This window comes from Haemaphysalis longicornis, unplaced genomic scaffold (assembly GCF_048455015.1).
Source record: "Haemaphysalis longicornis isolate Haplotype H1 unplaced genomic scaffold, Haemaphysalis longicornis Haplotype H1 scaffold_10, whole genome shotgun sequence".
Lineage (NCBI taxonomy): Eukaryota > Metazoa > Arthropoda > Arachnida > Ixodida > Ixodidae > Haemaphysalis > Haemaphysalis longicornis.
This window is the reverse complement of record NW_027526204.1, coordinates 40,358,199-40,380,552: the sequence shown is the minus strand read 5'-3', so window position 1 is coordinate 40,380,552 and position 22,354 is coordinate 40,358,199. Positions and strand designations below refer to the sequence as shown.

At 45.2% G+C, this 22,354-nt stretch overlaps 1 protein-coding gene across 1 annotated transcript in view; it reads right to left on the bottom strand.

The window, feature by feature from the left end:
- LOC144158399 (multidrug resistance protein mrp-7-like) overlaps nt 1-15,314 on the bottom strand; it is a 67,832-nt gene extending 52,518 nt beyond the window's left edge. Inside the window, exons 1-6 of the mRNA XM_077689270.1 lie at nt 15,257-15,314; nt 12,739-12,855; nt 10,420-10,551; nt 8,104-8,266; nt 5,461-5,718; nt 4,758-4,961 (exon numbers count right to left, since the gene is read on the bottom strand). Coding sequence (XP_077545396.1) covers nt 4,758-4,961; nt 5,461-5,718; nt 8,104-8,266; nt 10,420-10,551; nt 12,739-12,788 — 807 coding nt within the window. The 5' untranslated portion in view covers nt 12,789-12,855; nt 15,257-15,314. The remainder of the gene's footprint in view (nt 1-4,757; nt 4,962-5,460; nt 5,719-8,103; nt 8,267-10,419; nt 10,552-12,738; nt 12,856-15,256) is intronic.
- Nucleotides 15,315-22,354: the final 7,040 nt, after the last annotated feature.

The window sequence follows — 22,354 nt, the reverse complement described above, 5'->3', positions numbered from 1 at the left end:
AATAGCCAGGAAATCCCTAGCATGCCACCCTATCACTCTGAACACCATCCTTGAGGCTGTAGCAATACGCAGAATAATTTTAATAGGTTGATAACGGTATGCTCCATTTACATTTGTCCTGCTTTTGTGCTTATTAGCTCTGACTTCGAGGCGCTGGTCGACCAGCCGGCCGAACCATACATCCTAACCGGCGACCGTAATGCGCACAACTCTGTTTGGTGCTCTTCACGCACGGATGCCCGAGGTCGCCTGATAGAGAAATTCCTTACATCTTCAGGTCATGCCTCTTCAACAAAAATAGGCCCACATACGTTAATATAGGTCACAACACACTCATATCTTAAATTGGCTATTGACTCCGCAGTTCTTTTTCCTCTTCTCGAGTGGGGTGTAGGCACTGACCCATATGGCAGTGATCACTTCCCCACCTCACTAACATATATAGGTAAAGACCCATGCAGTCCATCTTCCCACAACAGGTTCAACGAAGCAAGAGCTAACAGGAATACATTTACAGAGACATCCAAACTACACCACACATCCATAGGACACCTACACGTTGAAGAAGCTACCCAACTGCTCACGGCGCACATCCTCGATGCCGCCGAAAAGTCAATTCCCCACGCCTCTGGTACCCCGCGCAACCAGTGGAGGCCGTGGTGGAATGAGGACTGTAGGCGGGCGCGAGAGGCCCAGCACAAGGCGTGGGATATCCTGCGTCGGTACCCCACGTCGGGTAACCTTATTTTATTCAAACGGGCCAAAGCGTTTGGAAGACGTGCGCGCCGTGAGGCAAAACGAGAGAGTTGGCACACCTTCCTGACATCCATAAGCTCTTACACAGACACACACAAAGTCTGGACAGGAATACGAAAACTAAAAGGACAACAGACACACAGCCTGCCCCTGGTTAGTACAACAGGAGACACACTGGAAGACCAGGCTAACAGGCTTGCACAACACTTCGAAAACGTGTCCAGCTCTGCACACTACACAAACACTTCCATGAAACACAAAACATCTGCGGAAAAGAAGTCCCTGCGTGATTACAACAAGTCGCACACTTCTTACAATTCTCCTTTTTCAATTCATGAGCTGAAGGCAGCCCTGACAACATGCAGGCCTTCAGCTCCAGGTGCAGACAAAATCACATACACCATGATACAACATCTACACTCAGACACCCTTGAAAGACTTCTACATCTACAATACATCTACATCTACTTCTACAATAACATATGGCTTTCGGGGCACATTCCTCGCTCTTGGAGGGAGGCCATAGTAGTGGCTTTTCTGAAGGAAGGGAAGGACCCTTCCTCTACCGCCAGCTATCGGCCCATCGCCCTTACAAGCTGCCTGTGCAAGCTCCTCGAGAAGATGATAAACAAAAGATTTCTGTACTTTCTTGAGTACAACGGTCTTCTCGAGAGCTGCCAGGCAGGCTTCAGGGCGGGGAGATCTACCAACGATCAACTCGTTGCATTAGAGGCGTATATAAAAGGTGCTTTCCTCCATAAGCAGTACTGTATGACAGTATTCTTTGATCTAGAAAAGGCGGATGATACTGCTTGGAGGTATGGTATCCTCATCGATTTGAAGTCCTTTGGCATATCGGGTAACATGATGAACACGCTTGCCAGTTACATGTCCGAAAGAACGTTTCGCGTGTGAGTTGGAACTGCACTCTCTAGGGTTCATGTGCAGGAAAATGGAGTGCCACAAGGTGGAGTTTTAACTTGCACTCTTTTTATTGTGAAAATTATTACCCTTATGAAGACAATGCCACCGTCGATTTTCTGCTCAATTTATGTAGACGACGTACAATTATCCTTTGAGTCTTGTAACCTGTCTGTCTGCGAGCGCCTAGTCCAGCTTAGTGTTAACAAGCTGGACTTGGCTGGGCAGATAGCTGGCTGGGCAGATAGCAACGGTTTTAAATTTAATCCAGGGAAGTGCACTTGTGTTTTGTTTTCCAAGAGGCGTGGCATCCGGCCGGATCCTGACATTCAACTCAATGGTGTCTCGATTCCTGTCAAAAAGGAACACAAGTTTTTAGGTATAACTTTGACGAAAAGCTCACATTCACCCCACACATAAAACAACTAAAACATAAATGCTTAAAAACAATGAATGTCCTGAACGTTCTCTCACACATCTCTTTTGGTGCTGACAAGCAACTTCTTTTACGTGTTTTTACCAGCTTGATAGGTTCTCGATAGGACTATGGTAGCGTTTTCTATGGGTCAGCCGCTAAAACATCCTCAGAATACTGGACCCTGTGCTTCATCTAGGGCTCCGCTTGGCGTGTGGTGACTTCCGGACTAGTCCAGTTGAAAGCCTGTATGTAGAGTGCAACAAATGAAACCTACAACGTCAGCGAGCATACAGAGATCTGCTTTATGCTTTTAAAATTTGATCCATGCCTCGCCATCCTTTTAAATCAGTTTTTCATGATACATCGATGACTCGACTCCTTTTAAATCGACCATCGTTCTCTGCGCCCTTCTCTTACAGAGTTAGAGAGGAAGCGTCAGAGCTTGCTGTCTCCTTTTTAGATACACTCCAAAGTTATCTAACGGATTTTATAGCACCATGGCATCTCCGCTCTGTATCATACGACACATCTTTCACACATGTAGACACATCTTTCACACATGTAGATAAAAACCGAACTCCCACATGTGCAAATCTGCAGCACTTCTTGTATTTGCAGCAGAAGTATCAGTGTTCTAAATTTTATACGGATGCCTCTAAAACGTACACCTCAGGTGTCCTGCGCGGCGCATGGGCCCGGCCTTAGTGTCACGAGAAGTCTTAACAGTAATACAACTATCTTTACGGCAGAGGCTTATGGTGTACTTCTTGTTGTTAATCATATACTTCAAAGCCACATTTCGCAATCCATTATCTATACAGATTCCCTCAGTGTTGTGCGGGCATTGTCGTCAACAAAGTCTTCAAAAAATCACGTTGTAAATCTTATCATCAAAGGTTTTTATGTCTGTGTATGTCCACAAATTTGAACTCGTCCTTTGCTGGGTCCCTGGCCACTGTGGTATAGCCGGGAATGAAGCAGCGGATCGAATGGCTGCTGCTGCTACACTCTTGAATACAGTAGACATAACCACATTACCCTACACCGACGTGAAACCATACATCAGACAACAACTTCGCACAACATGGCAAACACACTGGAGTGCCCAAACAGACAAGTTATACGTAATAAAACCACACTTAGGACCATACACCACCGACACACGTAATAGATACACTGAAGTCGCCTTGGCTAGATTACGGATAGGACACACACATGCAATGCACTCGCACCTGCTCACTGGATCTCCAAGACCTCTGTGCAGCAGGTGCGGAGAGGCCCTATCCGTGATCCGCATCCTCATACAATGTAAGGCACTCGACATTACACGACGCAAACACTTCCCACAACTACACACACGACATATTCCACCACACCCGTCATACTTCTTAGGAGACGATGCCATGTTTTCTGTTCAGCGCACCTTTAAGTTCCTATCAGAAGTTCATTTCTTACAGCTCATCTCATACCATGCATAGTTTTACCCCTGGTCCTATACACCCGCCACCTTATTTATCTTTTAACCACTCATGTTGGTGACCCTGGCCCTTTATACCAGCCGTGCTCATAGTCATTACTGATTTTATTCGGGTTCCCTCTTCATCAAATAACTTTGTGTTTGGCGCTCTTTGCCCATGGCGGCCTTGCGCTAAACCTAAACCATCATCATTTCCTCTATATGAAATAAAAGCACAGTCACTAATGACAGACAGCGAGTGATGAGCTCCTTCAACAAAAATCAGAACTTCTGTGTGCTTCTAATTATATTTTATGCTATTAAATAATGAGACACCATGTACTAGGAATTATTAACTGGAAAGAAAGAAGCGCGGCCGCAATGCCCAGCTAGTACTCCTGCACCCACAAAGCCTTCGTTGGCTTATGATCAGGTAAAGCAGGAGCTACATCCCTCCTACTCAAGACACAGAACAGCAAATACAGATTATTCCAGGGGCGATATTCTCGTAACTGTCCCTTTTGAAAACGTCCCTTTTGAGTCTCTTTCATTGTGACGTACTACCGGTTAAGCAGTAAGCGTTGGCAGTAGGTTTGTTGCGCTTGCGTTACGTCACTTCCGGTTGTTTGCTTTTAGCCAATCAGGGCTCGCCAAAAGGGGCACTTTTGAAAGGGACGCAAAAGGGACAAAACTCGAGAATACCGCCCCAGAATCGATGCTACATGCCGTGCTCAACAATGTTTGCATTCTGCACAGAATCGGGCTGTCAACGACAAGCAACAAATATAAGATTTGTTTTCTGCTGCTGCATCGCAATTATCACGATCATAATTACAGCAATATATTCATATGTTGTCAAAATATTATTACATTGCTTTTATTGAGACCAGTATTTTTATTGACTGCAGAGACAGATTAAGTTATCTAGTTAATGCTCAAAAGAACGCCGGAAAGCTCAAAGAGGTGGCAACGCGTGCTCAACGACACGGCGGTATTCCTGAAGGCTCGCCGGCTCACAGTGGCGCCATGACGGATGTGTTTCGCAGCATCTTCACTCGCTTTGGAATAGTTCCACATGAATATTTAAAGCGTAAAGTAACAGCTGAAGTATCTATGCCCCACATTTCTCAAGCGACAACAAGATGGGCTAGTTGCAGTGCCAGGATGCCCGCCTCCCGCTCTGTAAGCTCCCTACAAGGGACGCACCACGGAGCTGCTGGAGCTGTAGATGGAGTCCAAGATCGAATCAAGCAGGTTAATCCGGTGCAGATACTTTAGCTCCTTCTCTCGGGCCCGAAGCACGTTCTCCTGCATGGCGTCTTCCCAGGCGTACATTTTGACCACTCGAATTGTAGACAGCAAATCCGTAGTGGCTTTAAGACGCTCGTCTCTGGCCTTGATAGCTTTTCTCTGGATAAAAAAAAAGTCCCACAATGCTAAAGAAAGTTTCACATGTAAATTTATATGCAGTCCGCAAAAATAGTGTTCCGGAGTAGTAATGTTTCCCCAAAATAACTGCACACTGTATTATTGTGAAATAACTGTCCTCATGGAAGTCTAAAAGTAAAACACTCATGTTTCCGAACATGCCCACGTTCCTGTTAGTACACAGCGAAAAATGTATAATTTTTCTGTCAATACCGTATCCCACCTCACAATAGACTGGTTTTTAAGGAGCCACATAGCGATGCCGCACGAGATTCACATAGCGACCTTACATGTTTGTTGATGAATTCTTCGCACACGGGCGTAATGATTGCACGTCTCTGAAGAGGCACATGAAAGATATTTGAGACATTACGTATACATGCTTTTCCGCGTGTAAAATACTGTAAATGCCTGAACATTATCCAGACAGACCACCCGACCTACAGCTTTCATATCAGAAGACGTCTTAAATGCCGCTTACCCATAGAAGTTTTTGGAAGAAAGAGCTGAAGAAAGGAAGGCTGAGGACCAGGATTAACCAGGCTGCGCAGCACAGAGCTGGGCCGACACCGGTGCGGACAGCCAGCATCCATAGGATAAAGGGCAGGAAGCACACACCGAACAGTGGTGTCGGAATGGTGACCGCAGTGCTGCACAGTATGGAGCAGTCCACGCTGATCATGGAGGTGATGTGCCCTGCCGGGTACCGGGCCTTCGATCCGGCTGACATGACAGTAACCTGAAAAACAATGGCATATAGATATAAACGGCTTGCCATCCCTAAAAATGCCTTTGTAGACGCCCTCAACTGCCATTGCCAGTATTGCTGTGAATGTAAATGGCAGTTAAGCGACATAGCTACGAAGAGCTGCAGAGCTGCCAATCTTCGCAAGTATAGCCGAATACTCGTTCCTGAGACTCTACTTCTAACCCAGAGATGGGTGAAGATGTACACGCCAAATACGCCGTAGGCGATGCGCGTTGTCCGTTTGTGTCTATGCATCCCAATTTCCTTTTCTGTTCATCTGTACAGGTGCTCCCAAAGTTAAACAGAGTACGCGAGCGGGGGCCGGAGCGGGCAAAACTGTACGTCAGCGCCATCTATGAATTGATGCGTCGAAGAAAGCGAGAGATCGTGGGCACATCCTGCTGGCCCATCTTGATATTCTGACTCTCGCCTTATCGTCGGCTCAATCGATGCCGTGCTGGTGCCATGGGTGTTTGTCAGGGCGCTTCCTTTGCTTACGAGTTAAGCTAGGATACCCTTCGTCTCCAAAATGAGTTGCTGAAGTTTGCGTAATAAAGTCGATTTGTTTTGAAGCAGCTGGCCTCTGATAGGCTCACCTCCTCAATTCTCTTGTAAGCCCATTAAAACCATGGAAGCAACGCAGCCAATAGACGCATGAACTGTAAGGTTTTATTCAGTTTTCAGGCATTTCGTTTAGGCAAGGATAGGTGAGGCTGCTGTTGCTGAAGGATTCACGAGCGTTTAAGCGACATTGCTCAACAAACTTTTTACCGAGGTAATCACGAACCACGGCAGAGACGTGGACAACCTGGTGCCCTTCCTATCAAAACGGAACCCACACGCCGCTAAAGATCAGTTCTCTTCAGGACGCGCGCAAAACAGATTCGTGATGATGATGATGATGATTGATGATTGCTATTGGTTTCCCCTTTGTAGCGGGGTGATTACATGTCATAAAGCATTGTAAGCGCCCCTGGCGAGCAGGGATGGCAACATCCCGGCTTCGCTTGAGCCGGCGATAAGGCGGGCCTCAGCGTTTCCAGGTGGGCCAGCCGGATGTGCCCACGCACTCTCGCTATCTGCGGCGCATCTATTGAGAGATCTTGCAAGCATGCAGTTATTCCCGCTCCGGGCACCGCTCTCGTGCTCCGTTTAATTTTTGAAGCAACTGTACGCAATAGAATGTCTGTAAACAAAACAAAAAATTTCACATTAAAGTTTTTTGTTTATCTCTTAATATTTTAACGTGCGAATACAGTTTGGGTAAATACAGTTTAGGCTGGCACAAAGTGTCGTTTATGCGTCATTTCAACCAGTAAAAGGACCGAGTGAAGGCTGTAGGGAGAAGGCACAGGACTGCCGGCCTTATGCGAATTTCCATATAACCGTTGCAGTCCATGCCATTTCTAATCAATGAGCCAGGAAAAATTGTCATTACTTGACCGTTAAGGCTCTTAATTTTACCATTGCCCCCACGGTTACGCGAATGTATTTTTTAATTAAAAATTCATGATTTTTACGCTGCTTAGATTGCCCTTGAACACTTACGTTGCACGGCTGCTGGTTATTAAAGGATACCCGATTATTCATTCTGTTGAACGGAAGAAATTTACAGTTGCGGACATTTAAAACACAGAAGCCGAATTAAAGTATTCTGTTAAAGGTGAAATTACATTTAGGCGATTTCTCTGGACCGAGAATATGCTGTACTTCCTACAGCTCAAAGAGAACACGCTTTTTTTTTCGTTATAGGCTGAAATTTCGCGAACGTACAGGGTAACGTTTAAGCTTTGTTGTATGTTGTGGAGTTTATGTTGGAAGCACGCTTTGTTTCCCATCGCGCCGTATTGTTGGCGCTGACAACCGAATTCGCACGTAATGAAATCAGGAGCAGGAAAGCGAAAAACAATTTTTGCCGCAGTCTCAATTACAATTTTTCGAGAGAAAACTCTTCAGGTACCGGATTTACTCAAGCTGGCCTCTTACATATAGAAAGAGTTGCCCTGTAAAAATGAGCCGTTATGTAGTTATCGCGGCAAATGCCAGAAAAAATATTCACATGAAGAACTTTGGTTGCTATCACATATCGTCAAAGATATACAGTTTACAGCAGCCGAATATTTCACACGGTTTATAACCCTTGCTGGCCCACTGGTCTAAACACTTTGAATCGATACGTTTTCTCATGGTCAGAGCTCTCCAAACATAACTTTTGTAAACAAGTAGCCTCTGGCTTCTCGAATTACAAATCGGAATGTTCTAGAACGTCGATTGTCCTGAAACGTCTCGATTTTCCAAGGGCATGGTTCATACAAATTTAACAGTGTCGCCTTACAAGCCGTAAGCACTCCCGGTGTTCAACTGCGGGATGCATACCTTCTTGAATATGAGGCCCAAAAACATGGAACGAGTTCTGCATCCAAATGTGTGCACAACGTCCATCTGGTAGCACGAGATCAAAAACTCCATCGTCGTCGTAGCCGTGAAGAGCAGCACAGCTGTAGTCATGTTGACGCCGCTGACACTGTTGATCAGCAACCTTGAACGACAAACCGCGGTCACAATCTAGCGATTCTTTGCTCTTTCTGTGTCTTCGCACGTGGAACAATTCCGTGTACCAGATAGCACCAACATTGTACGTGAAGCAATGACATCCGTAGCAAACGGCCATCAAGGGAGTAAACCTTAGATTGCTGTCCTGGGCTGCCAAGTGCATTGTCGAATCATTGGGAACGATGGCTTTTAAAGCGAAGCTTTCTGCCTCTACCAGCCAACGGCTCTTTTGTGGCGTGTGGGGCGTGTGGTACAAGAAACTCCCAACGCGGCTGAGGAGGGCAGGGCGGTTTTCCCTCACGGAGCACAGTGTAGATGGTGCGGCGAATTTACCCAGCGCTCCCCGCGCGTTCACACAGGTGGGCGCATCGGCGCGTCCCGGCTTTGTTGTCTGCTTTAGCGACGGTTGTTTTCGGCCTGTTTGGGCGCAGCTTCGCGTCTATTGCGCGCTTCTTTCGCACGGCTAGAATGAATTGTTCGACAGTTCCTCCCGGGTAATCCGGGCACGACAAAATTAAGTGGTCGTACGGCAAGCATACGTTAAGGATTGGTTTGCAGCGCGCGAGAACAAAATGTAGAGACCACATACAGACATCTGGCCGCTAGAAAAACGTTACCTTTTGCGCACTGCTTGCCACGAATGTCACTCCGTTTTCTAAATTGTTGAATACCGATTCGGTTGGGTTTGAACAGGTATTACAAAAGGCGCAAGGAGCAACCGGCTCTGATAAATAGCGATTATAAGAGTTCCCTCAACCTTCTCGCAATTCTCAACTTACTAAACTAACTAGTTTAAATCAGTATAAATGGGAATCACTAAGCTCACATGCCGAATTGTTTTGGTGTCCGCGCTTGTGTCGCGCGGAGATGTAGCCACGAACAAGAAACATCGGGGTGGCTAGGTTCCACTGTCTAACCCTTCCAATGACGCTCCTCGCCGTTTTCTTTCCGCCGACGCACTCCCGGTCTACCGCGGCGGCGTCCGCTGCTCTAGCCCGGCAACAGCAGGCAGAATCTCTTCCAGGTAACGGAAGGCAGGATCTCTTGTTTCCCTCTTTGTAGAGCAAAACGTGCGAATTCAAGTGACATTGCATGGCCACTTGTTGCGGGTGTCGTTTACTGGTTTGCTTTCCAATCACCTTCACAGCGCGGAGTAGAGCCAATTTTTTCTCAAGCTGTCCACTTCTTTCCTCCACTAATGGGGTATTTACAAATCATTGGCAGTTACAATATCGAACCAGTCGTTCTGAAGACGCTGGCGTTTTTTGGGCGCTGGTAAATACTATAAAATATGTACAAACACCGATTGAAATGAGAATGCCATTTTCTGGTATACTTCATTATTGTTATTATGTTTCTTTTACCGCGAATAAAATTAGGAACGTTATTTTAAAGCAAAATTATATGTATCGCATGGCCGTGAGGGAAAGAGAATGAAGAAATTTAACACCAACGTTTTCAAGCATATCGGCGATAAATTCTGAGAGCACAGAGAAGTGTGTCGATGGAAAGATGGCTGAGTCAAAACACTATAAAAATTATTAGGGTAGTGATTCCCGAGAAAAAACGTTTATAAGAGTATTTTACCAGAAGTGCTACAACACTTAACCTTATTTTAATTTTGCTTGAGAATGCCGCAAGAAGCTGCAGCGAGCGGCCGTGATCCGCATGTGCTCTTGCAAATTCTTCGCTTTCCTACTCTATTTCACAGGAATACTGCCATCACCAGAACTGTTGGTTGATAGTATAGTGCACCGCGATATTTGTAGAGCGGCTGCCCTACCTTACTGCTTTTTTTTGCGAAAATATTCCCGAACGTGTAATGGCTGAATCCTTCAGCATCTTTTGTAACCCTAATAGGCTTCTTGTTTTTCTGTAATCGCCACATTTACCACAACCATATTGGCAATGTAGTGCCTGAATTACTTCTACTTTCCCTGAACAATTTTTTACGTATGTGTGACGTCCCCGTGGTAGTCGACTCCATGGCCAATATTGCATTTTTAAGCACTTACGCAAGTTGTCTGTGCGAGTTTCTAGTCAAATCTGAGGCTGTAAAACATGAGGCGAACTTCTCACAATTCCGAATCCGGTAGATAGGCCAGGGATAACATCAGATCTGAGAGCTGGAGTACTCACTCGAGTGCCGGAATTCTTGCGAAGATACAGGCGAAGTACGCCCCTGTGCAGAGCGCAGTTCGTAAGAAGTCCACCCATAATACCTTGATCAGTGTCTTCAGAAACTCACTTCGCTGCCCAGAGCGAATGCGACTGAAAAACAAAAAACAAGTAAACGGCATTTATTGAAAAAGTGCGCCACTAGAAACATCAGAATTGCTCCTGAAGAGAGCTTCAGCTCCTAGTGACGGCTGATCACGGAACTTGCGCACACGTACAATTTTCCCTTAAGCGGGCATGAATCGTAAAAACCTGGTTTTTCAAAGCAAGTTACGCATCTAATACCCTGTTTGTCAAAATACGAGACGCGTGTTGCAGCAATTCAAAAGCTCTAGTATCTTTCCCGTTACAAACATGAGCAGTGAACACGAGTTGCTTCAATAGCATCTTTATTCTCAAAACTTGAAAGTGATTCTTCATAGTCCGTCTTGTTACGTTATAGCGCCTAAAATTTCCCTTGGGGGCTAACTAGCACGCCAACTACAAAGGCATAAAATGTGGTCAGGCCTCCTACCAGGCAATATAACTTAATTGCGCACAACCGGAAGGTGTTACAGAAACCTGGAGTAGCAGTACCCCAACTGCAGATTTATTTAGACATCTAATGATTTTTGCAAACAAAAATCATTTCTAGCTTGGTTCTAGAACAACATAAAACCATGGATCACTTTTGCTGTGAGCACAAAACTGTTCAATACCTTGCGGCGCCCGCGATGCCACCTCCTACTAGTATTAGTAACCTGGAATGGCTAAACCTCTCATCGACTTCATATGTCACGATAGACTGTCGGACTGGAAATTTCTTAAGTTACTAGTTTTACATGAACGGGGAAGACCGCGTATTTAAGAGCCACAAGTAAACCTTACTTTATGTTTATGACTTGGGGAGCATTATGTTCCTAATTCATGTAGCTTTTTTAACATAAGATCCACAACGGATCTAAGGGATGTAGCCTTGAACTGCAGCTTGGGCCGTCACTAGGGAGCTCGCACGACAAGTACGATTTGTTTCCTAACATACTCTGCCTATAAATTATTTTGAATCAAAAGGAAGGTAGACATCTCATTTTTAATACAGCCTTATACCATGTAAATTTAGGCGAAAAAACCTACTCGTATTAAAACGTTAGCACTCTCTGTAAGCACTTTGTCAATTGTTCAAACGAAGAGTGAAGCACTGCCGCCACATGTGCTTGGGTGGTTGGATTTCCTATGGTAACAGTTTACAATATTGCAAATGGTACTACAGCGAAGCAACTGTCATGAAACAGGATGAAGCAGATAAGTTTTAATAGAACCACCACATAACGCGTAATATTTAGAGTTGATAAAATGTCAATTCTTGACACGCATACGGCTTTATTGAATTTTGAAATAAGTATAGAACGTCAGCGGTAGTACCTGCCAAAACGTACTTAGGACACACTGTTAGTGCGGTAGTATGCGTCGTTAAAAAGATACGCAAGGCGTTGACTATGTCACCAACAGCAAAATAAAAATTACGAAAGGAAGTTACTTTTACTTAACTTGGATATGTCATCAGTGTTTTTATGTTTCAGCAAATACTTTCGGTAACGTGCGAAAAAATCTGGAAAGTTAGCCCTTTATTAAGATGGTACATTTACCATTTATTTCTGCAGATTTTAGCAGCAAGCTTTAGGAACGCCTAATTTTTTTCCGTCACGTTAGAATAGTGAAGAAGCAAGCTTCTGTCAAGTGGCTTCTCTGTTGCCCTAAAAAAGGTTAGTGTAAATATACAGTCGTCCGCTAAGCCATGATTGGTAGCAATGTCTTGTCCGCTAAGCCATGATTGGTAGCAATGTCTTTTGTCCTCCGAAGATTTCTCTACTACTCTGAATGCCATTCACTTCTTTCAAGAAAACGTTACTCTACGACAGCGTCCTTCAACTGCATCTTGACAGTGTTACTATAGACATCAAGGCTCCCGTCCTCCTCCCATGTGTTATATATAGCGGTGGCGGGCCCCACAAATTACACCTGCTCGTATTAAAACCTCAACAGTCTCTGTACGCACGTTTAAAAGCTTTGTGCTAAAGCATGAGGCTATCTTGACGCTTTTTATCTCTTCGCGATGATAAATGACTGCAAACAAAATCGTGCGTGGCTATCCTTTCTTCGACAAATCATCTTCTCTTACGTGTGCATTGTGGATTTCGTTCCAATCGAAAGCGTCGACTCATTTTCTCTTAATTGCTAACAATGATCAATTCGTCGCAGCCTACGTAATCACTCAATTGACCCGAAAACTAGCGCACTTACTGTAGTTTGAGTCGTGCAGTGATAGCGTGGACAAGCCTCGAGCAGTGCATTCCTCTTCGCACAGCTGGGAGTGGTGCAGGTGCTGATTTGATCTTCCAGAAAGCATCCTTGAGCAGACTGCGTCCAAAGGCAGTCACACGCAAACACTGGTATACGAACTGCGGCTTGGTTTATAGCGGGCGACCCACGTGTTGAATATCAACAGAAAACAAATAGCAAAAAGAATGCCGACCGCGTCCGGAGTACCACAGGCAACCGTAAAATCATTCTCGAATTCGTGTCGTTCTTTCCTAAAGGTGACATTCAAATGTGCTTGGTAGAGTAGAGGAATGATCAGCATACAAGAAATCCTCTATGCAGATAAATTGGTATTTCTAAGGACACGTAAAGAATGGGTCTTGTAAGGAAAGCTTTGCAGCTTTTCATCCAACTTTGTAGTCGAAGAATATTGCCCCCTAACGAGTAACAGCTCCGATCACCTCTGTTTGCGCGTAGATCGAAAATAATTTCTGTGAGCATGGCTTTATAGTTTTCCTTGTGTGGCGCTCAATAGGAATACGCCACTTGTAATCTCTATACACCTACCAGAAGATTGTTCCTATAGCACTAGATGAGTATCGCATAATACTGCTGCGCAAACATTGATATATAATTTAGGTGTTCATTTATTTCCGCAGCTGTTCGCCCTTCCGGGCTAGTAACGGAGTGGGTCAAAGAAAGGGACTTCTTAAAAACACTCTATGCCAGTCTTGCATGAAAAAAATGCTTTCAGCAAGCGCAGAATGCAAGTTTGCGTTCCAGAGATGCACCTTTGTGAGCGCCAGTAAATAGATCTCTGTCAAAGCTGTTCCACTCAACTATTGTTTTACTTCAAAGAAAAATCTGACGGTACCAACGTGGGGCTCATATAGGGCACCACAACAGGATGTGAGTTGTAGCAGAAGACACTCTTAATGGGAGGGGGTTATAATCCGAAGTACACATCAAATTTATAGTTACACAGCCGAGATTTTCACTTACTATTTTTAGCGTGCTTGGAATCCAACTTTTCAGTGAACCTGTGGATTCATTACGGTGGGTCATTCAGGCTATTCCGAAACCCACAGCAACTACAAGAAAAGCCGGAGCTGGCTGTCGAGTAGCCTCTCCTCAAACGCCGTATTGAAGTTCCGAATTCCTGTAGTCCCTCGAAATTCAGGGGCGGTTCATTTTACGGCGTTTACAAGCCAGCGTACTATCGAAAATTCATTTCCGGCGCGCTGAGCCACTTGCGCAATCCCAAGTACTGTAACAGCCAACTCCACCCACCCTCAATATGCAGCGCAAGTCCTCCCCGTAACCACAGTTGCGTTTTAATTTAAGAGGTTGGCTCCAGAATAGTGCGAATAGGAAAAGGATACCAAAATCGCCTTAAGCGGCCGTAGATCGATTTCTGCTCCAGCAGCGGTATTTCCTAGTTCGATACTGCACTGCTCCGCTTTCATGTGTATGCTCCCCGTACACGTTTTCCGCTTTCTCGCTTCCTTTTCGTTATCACTTTTTTTATTTCTCCGCTTCTTGCCACGTTCGCTACCTTTTAACCTTTCCTTTGCCAATGGACTGTTCAGTAATGCTGACGGAGACAGCGGTGCCCACGCTATATACATTAACGGGCGCTCACAAACCCAGCTCTGAAAAATCAAATCGGGACTGTGCTAGTCATTAACTCTCAAAAAATTTCTTGGCCTCAGTAAGGATGTTACATTATTTGACTGAACGAGTACTCAAAAAGGCTTGTACTATTATTCGTAGAGCCACGGCCAAGGCATGTGCAACTTCTCTTGCACCGTGTAGGGTACCTGTAAAGTTTTATTTTGTTCTGAGTGGTCTGATGACAGAGACATCCTAGAAGCTATCGCCACAAGCCGTCACAGTATCTTAATAATGTTACACAACCTTGCAATCGCGTCCGGTGGTAATTAAATTTATGTAATGGTTAAAACTTTTTTTACCTCAGTGTATTTCACAGCTTAACCCGAACTCTTTTTGGGCGTTCATTCTTTTTTTCTTCTTTTTTTTTTCTTCGACAGCTCTAAGAGAGAGCCGAGGCTATAGGCGGGCATCGCCTGAAGGGGCCCCGGCCCCCTTGCAGGTTTCACAGTTTCACACAAAGGATCTCACAGCTTCGCACAAAGCATAGGACTGCTCCTGTTTGATAAAATACTTTTATGGCACACCACAGCATTGCCACAACCAATAATTGAAATCCCATGCGAAAGGTAGAAAATAAAGCCGGCATTTTCAGTGCTACTTTATTTCGACAGCGTGGGTATAAATATTTCTCAAAAATACATACCACAAACGAAATGCACTAATTTTTACACTTAAAAGTACTTGATAAAAATTAAACTGCGTGAACTCTCCCTCCGTGCAGTTCAGGATTTGTTTATTATACGCTGGTACAAAGAACGTAAATTCTATTACTCAAGGACAGAGCGTCATGCAGGAAACCAGAAAACTCAAGAACTTGTTCGCTTACGGATATAGGCTGACGCATGTTTGCCGGTAGAGCACCGAGAATGTATCTTCGTTTTGTTCTTTCTGCAAAACATGAAAACACAGACACATAATTTGTGGCCATTTGTAACACCTAGGAAGATATGAAAAGCTGTTATTGCCATTGTAGATACCTTCGGTGCTAAATATAACTGAATAAAACAGTGGGGAGTGTTTGAGGAAAAAGAGTTTTGAAAAACAGGCATTGTGGGGCAGAATAACTGCTGCCTGTTTTGTCAACATTCAGTTCAATTCCTCCAAGGTATGCATTGAAGGGGTGTGCTTTACATAAACTGGAACGTTGACACCAGAACTGAATATGATTTTTCAATAACTCCGCATATGCTTTTCTTGTACCTTATTATTATCTTTTCCAATACGAGGGCGTCTTGGCTCTTTCTAAGTAAATGAATGAATTAATTATTGAATGAATGAATCAATAAATCAATTAATCAATCAATCAATCAATCAATCAATAAGTCAATCCATGAGTCAATTTTTGCGAGCCTTTCTTGCTACATTTGTGTGGCTACAACACAGTCAATAACAAACAATTCTAATTAAGGTACGACGTAACGACATAACGTGACAAAAAATTTACACTTCCTCTCAAATGGCTCCCGGGGAATGAAATCCATGTCTGGCTCCAAGCAAAACTTCATCCCTGAGGAAGTCATGAGCATCGTAGATGCCGGGTCTCTTCACTAAATGGGGATGACCTGCTTCTCAAAAAGGTGAATATTTGTTATCACAGTCTGTTTTTCCTTGATGCAATGGCTGGTCATCCTACGACTACGTTGGTAAAAAGAAAATAGAAAGTGCATGATCTCACATCCTATGGTACTTATTAAAAATGGCCGAAACGAGCATGCGATGCGGCAGGATGACATGGCATTGTCATCCCTAAGTAGTACTACTGTGCTCTGGCCCTTTTCGCTGTCTCACCTCTCCTCATCAGTGATGTGACCCAAACTCAAGACGAATATATTCATTGGTCGTTTACTTCCCATACGGAACGACTCACGATTCAGCCCTCAACTTAAAAGCTACCGTATGAGAGTCCATTGTGTGCGCATTTGAATGAGAGAAATAGCTCTTACAAATCGTTCTCTTATTCTGCGCTCTTATCGAATTCGTTTTAGAGTAATGCATTCTGCATTTTCTCCAGTTTTCGTAGCAGAGAGCCTGTGAAAAAAGCGGAACGTGTAATAAAAACTTGGCTAGTAGTATCGGCTCTCGTGGCGTCTGAGTGCGCTGCTTGATGGCAAGACGCGTGAGGTAGGACGGGAGTCCTAAAGGCCAACTGTACTCAAACTTTTGTTCCCCAAATTTCATCTAGATAAATATTCTATGCTGCAAAATCACCATGGCGAAATCGTAAGCCTCGTAAGCAAACAGCAGTTACCGTCGTTCAAAGTAGCTCCGTGCAGACGACGATTGTACCTGGCGGAGAGTCACCAAAACAAGTTCCGTGCGCCACTTTTTTTTTTCAGTCCAATAAGAGAGATTAGAAGCCTACATACTATATTCACACGCTTGCGAACGTTTTGAAGCTAGAAAAACCCTTCGTACTTGAAAATAGTATTTCTACTAAAGAAATAATAGCTCGCGCAACACGCACACTTTCTTTACACTTGTCATTCCTATTGCATTTATCCCAGAAAAAAAGGGTCTTTCGATGATGATGATGATAGTTGGGTTTTATTGGCGCAAGGCCGACTATGGGCAAAGAGCGCCAAAGAAGAAGAAGAAAAAAGGGTCTTTCATACATACTTGGGTCTTTCATACATTCTTGACCACTTGCACTTCCACATTTAATATTTGCCATATTTGGGCTGTCCAAACGCCTTCTCAATCCGTTACACCTTTTTAAAAGTTTGACGACCTAACTGGACTTGTTGTACACGCGGGTATACACATTTGTGCTACTTTTGCCTTACTCGTTGAGTGAACCAAAATCAGCCATGCTCGTGGTAACAAATACATCTGCACAAATATCGGCCGTCATCTTCGCGAAGTGCGAAAGCTACCAAAACATTTCCTTTCGTAAACAGAAGCGTAATTTTTTGTAAATTCCCGAATTAAGTACACTAGAATCTCGATAATCAAAAATCGCTTAAACGGAATTGCCGCTTAAAAGGAGCAGCTAGTTGTAAGTTGGTTGGTTTTCTATTCAGATGACGTAAAACAAACTCCGTAATCTGAACTAAAATTTCCTCGTCACCGCGTACACGGAAGCGAAAATGGAACTTCTTGTCAGACCCACTGCCCTAAGCTTCAGCTTTTTCCGGTTCCGGCTCTTTCGTTTTCGTTTTTTTTTTCAGCTTGGTAAGCCTCATCTTTTTAGTAGTAGTTAGAATCGTTAGTTAGCACTATTGCAGCCCACGGATCAGGCTGCAACAGTACTAATTAGGGAGATCCGCCTTATTACACTAATTCAAGCCCTCAAGGCCCGCTTCCGCAAGGGCCTGCGGCAGATGATGCAAGTGTGCATAAACCAGAATAAGGAGTACAAAATGAACTTTCTTGGTGCCATTCACCTTATTGCCGATGCCTGGAGGCAGCTGACTGCTAACACTGTAGGAAATTGGTTCAGGCAGCAGGGTTTTTTTTTTCAAGTGACCAGACCTCCTACTTGCAGGATTTGCCTAAATGTGACAGTGAAGATGCGATTGAGTGGCAGGAGGTAGTACAGAAGCGTTCTTTAAAGTGAATCCCACTCGGCTGTGATGAGTATGTGCACGTCGACAGGGATGTTGCGACTTTTTTTTAGAACGCAGCGGAGAGCATTTGTGTAAAGGAAAGTTTAACATCCACCTTAATGCAGCCGTACGGCTACAAGGGAAAGATGTACTCCTTCCTTTGTAGCAGTACGGCTGCATTCAGGTATATGTCAAACTTTCCTTTGCAGAAACTTACTCTACCTTGGAGATTTCCCCTAAATCTGGTCTATTAGCGCAAAGCATTATTGCAGATGTGTGCGATTAGGAGGAGGACTAGGAGGATGAGAAGATGAATATGAAAAGACACCTACTGTAGATGATACCACACTTCAAGGAGCACAGTCGCCTCAGCAGTGCCTAAGACATTTTTTCCTAGAAAGTCAGAGCTCCTGGTAATGCGTTACGCGCCTCGGAGACAAGCCAAGGATACACCAGTCCCAATAAAAATCCGCATGAATAACAGACTAGTACCCGAAGTCCAAATGATCAGGATACTAGGGATGTACTTGCAAAGCAATGGCAAGAACGCCACCACGCTCAGTAAACTGACAGTTTGCGTGCATCAGACGAACCGTCTAATTCGCCGCATAGCGAACTAACATAGGGGGATGAAAGAAATAGACCTCACGAGGCTAGTTCAAGCCTTTGTTCTGAGTCGCTTTGTTTACTCCCTTCCATACCTCAGTTTACACAAGGCAGAGAAGGAGAAAGTAAACTGTTTGATTAGGCAATCGTGCAAAGCAGCTTTGACTGATAAACTCCTGAAAATGGGCCTACACAATACCCCCGAAGAATATATAGAGGCCCATAGAATCGCTCATTATGAAAGATTACCGATGACCCCGACAGGAGAGTACATCTTAAAGGATCTAAGTATATCTTATGAAGGAACACAAACAATAGAGAACCCGGTCCCTAGAGATTTATTTAGGCACCTCACTATTAACTCTAATCCTAGAAATATGCACCCTGTTCATCACAAGGAAAGGAGAAACGCCAGAGCCAAAGCACTCGAAAAACTGTTTAAACACCGCGAGGAGGTAGTCTACGTGGATACAGCCGAATACAAAGTGCACGATGCCTTTGCAGTTGCACCCCTCGATAACAAACTCAAGCAAATCACCGCAGCCACTGTTTATGGCAGGCGGCTGGAAGAAGCGGAAGAGGCTGCAATTTCTGTTGCAATTATTACCAAAGCAAAATTTATCTTAAGCGACTACAAAACGGCTGTGCGTAATCTTGCGAGAAACGAAATTCGCGAAGCGGCATCTCAAATTCTATTAAGAAATCAGTTCGAACCCCGCCAGATCCAGATTATCTGGATTCCTGCGCACTCGTCCCATCCAGGGAGCGAAGCGGCCGACAGTTTTGCCCGCAAACTCGTCAACCGGGCGGTGGACCAATCGTGCCTGCGAGGGTCTTACGGGTACTTTTCAAGAGATTACATCTCACTACAGGAATGAAAGACTAGTTTACCCTGCCCCTCATTATTCTCTAACGAAAATCCAACAAACGACATGGAGGCAACTCCAATCTCATACCTTTCTGAACCCTTATAAATTGGCCCTAATGTACCCAGGCCTGTACACCCCAAAGTGCAAAATGTCTGAGGCCGAAAAAGCCGACCTAGCCTATATCCTAAATGAATGCCCTCAGCTCCAACCTAAAGCAGAATGGCAGCTGTCTAACCAAATAGAGTGGGAGATTGCGGGGACCAGATGCGAGCCTGAGACCCAAATTCAGGCCGTAAACTGGGCTTTGGAAGTCGCCATGAAGGAAGGTCTTCAGGCCACCTCACGGAGTCAAGAAGAAGCGCATCATTGATCAAACTCAATGATTGTTCACTAAATAAAGTTGTTCTTCCTCCTCCTCAGAAGGAACGAGGATCGGAAATGTTTGTCCAAAGCTTGAGTGCCATAGAAAAAACAATCCTGAAGACGCAGTGGCAAGAACTCAAAAAAAAAAGAAGCATTTATGCATTTTTTTCGTGCACCGTGACTAATTGTTGCCAAATAAACTTTGTGAATGCTGTGCCCAAACCCCTTGTAGTTTTCTTTATTTCTGGAAAACTATCACCTATATTCGCCTTCTAGTGCTTAGAGTTGCATGAGATGGTATTAAAAGTGTATACGCACATAAATTTGGACCTTTTCTGATCTCTCCCAGTAAATAGAAATCCTGTTAAATCGAACTATTTTTTTATGGCTTCAAGTTTCGTTTATCGAGCGTCTACTGTATTTACTTTTTTAAAGGGCTACATTTAGTTTACTTGAAAGTCAAATGTTTTTAACGGCCTATGTCTCTGCTGAATATAGAAGACAGTGGTACATAGGTAACTTATTTCCTCTTTTAGAGCATCATTTAGCTGCGGAAGCTGGCCGATTGTTTTAGGCCCCTTTTATAATTCGATTCTCGGCGTGCAGCAAGGCGAACAATGCTGGGCTGATATTCACGACGCTGTTTGCACGTAATGTATAGTAAAAATAGTGATTGCTCCCCGCCCGCGTGCAGTTTATTCCCTCAAAAAAGAGCGATGTCACAGCCGAGACGCCGGCTGACCAAAGCTGCTTTTCGATATCGTACGAGCGGCTACCTTTGTAAATCCGGGTCCACTTTTTTACTCGCAATGCCAAGGATTGCTACAATGGCAGTTACTCGATGTAAAAAGAACCGTCGTACGGTCTACTTGGTTTCGATTGACAGCAACGCGATATCGGAATTGCGCCTAACTCCATTATCCTAGGCAAACGCTAGTGGTAGTTCTTCTGTGGAAATAACAGTGCGAAACGCGACGCTACCACGCGCATTTGAAGGCGGCTCTATAGACCATAGAAACATTTCTAGGGACCATAGCGGCGCTGAGTGGCCGCTGGTTCTAGAGCGGCCGCTTGTGTTCCATCACGTACATCACGTCCGGCCGCCAGTAATGGCCGCCTTTTCTATTCCGTTTCGGTTCAAAAAACGCCAATGTCGTGAGCCGCTTGCGTCGCTTACGTTCATGTTGGAAATGTAGTATTTTGCATTTCGCACTCTTTTTGTGTGTGCTATTACGTGACCTGCACCTGAAGACAGAACTCATCCGTCGGCTTTCACTTTCGGAAGACCAGAAAGTGCGCCAACTGCTCCTGTCTGAAGAGCTCGGTGACCGCAAGCCATCGAAGTTCCTGCGTCATATGCGTGCCCTCGCGGGCGACACGCGGGTTGACGACTCCGTCCTCCGAACCTTGTTTTTTCAGCGCCTGCCTTCTCACGTACAGGCCATTCTCCAGGTTCAGTCGACTCTACCGCTGGAACAACTTGCCGAGATTGCGGACCGCGTCGTCGAAGTCTCCCTGTCATCACTGCCTCCCACCGTCCACGCCGTCGGTGCTGAACAGCCTACCCCGAGCTCGTGCGCCGTATCGACGACATGAACCGTCAGCTCCACGCGATTCAAAGGTACCTGGACCAAGGCCCGAAGTTGCGTCCCCGCAACCGTTCACAAAACCGCGACCGAAACACAGACTCGTCGCATCGTAGTGACAACGGCCGCTGCTACTATCATCGTCGCTTCAGCGACAGGGCCCGAAAATGTCAACCACCGTGTTCCGCCGAGCGTCAGGAAAACACCAACGGCAGCCCGTAGAGACGGCCGCGAGCTGCCACCCTGGAGGCCGGGGAATTTTCGTCACGGACCAGGTCACTAAGCGGCGGTTCCTGATCCGCTGCAGTTCCGACATCTGCTGCTATTCAAGGGCCTTCCTGTACGACAAACGCCCATGTACGTCCTTTGAGCTCAGTGCGGCGAATTTTTTTTTTTTTATTGCGCCATTTTGCCACAGGGCATAGATAACAGGAAAACAATAGACAAAACAGGACAGGGGAACGACAAAGAAGGAAAGCAAAAAAAAAAAAGGAAAGAAAGAAAGACACAGTGTGAGGCGGGCGCACTACAGGAAACTATAGAGTCCAGTTTCGGAAATAAATTCCAACAGTTTCTTGTAAAGTGGGCCGTGCGCCCACCGATGAATATCTGGAGGTCGCCCTGGGCGATGTCCTGTGGGCCCCATGTGCCGAGCTCGGGTTGATTGAAGCCCTGGACACGTCCCTAGCAAATGTTCCAATGTCGCTTCAGCAACAGGGGCAGGGCAGTAGGGGCAGGTCGGGGAAGGATCCGCAAGACTAGAAGTCCACGTTGCTCGCACAGCAGGCGTCAGTGCGACGCCCAGGCGGATTCTTCGAAGCACGACCTCTTCACGACGGGTTAAGCCGCCAGGAAGGTCAGACCCACGCGGAGGGAGAAGGGCACGCGTGGAGCGCCGAAGAATATCTTTCTTGATGAGTAGGGTGTCTTCCAGTGAGAGCTGTAGAAACGGGAG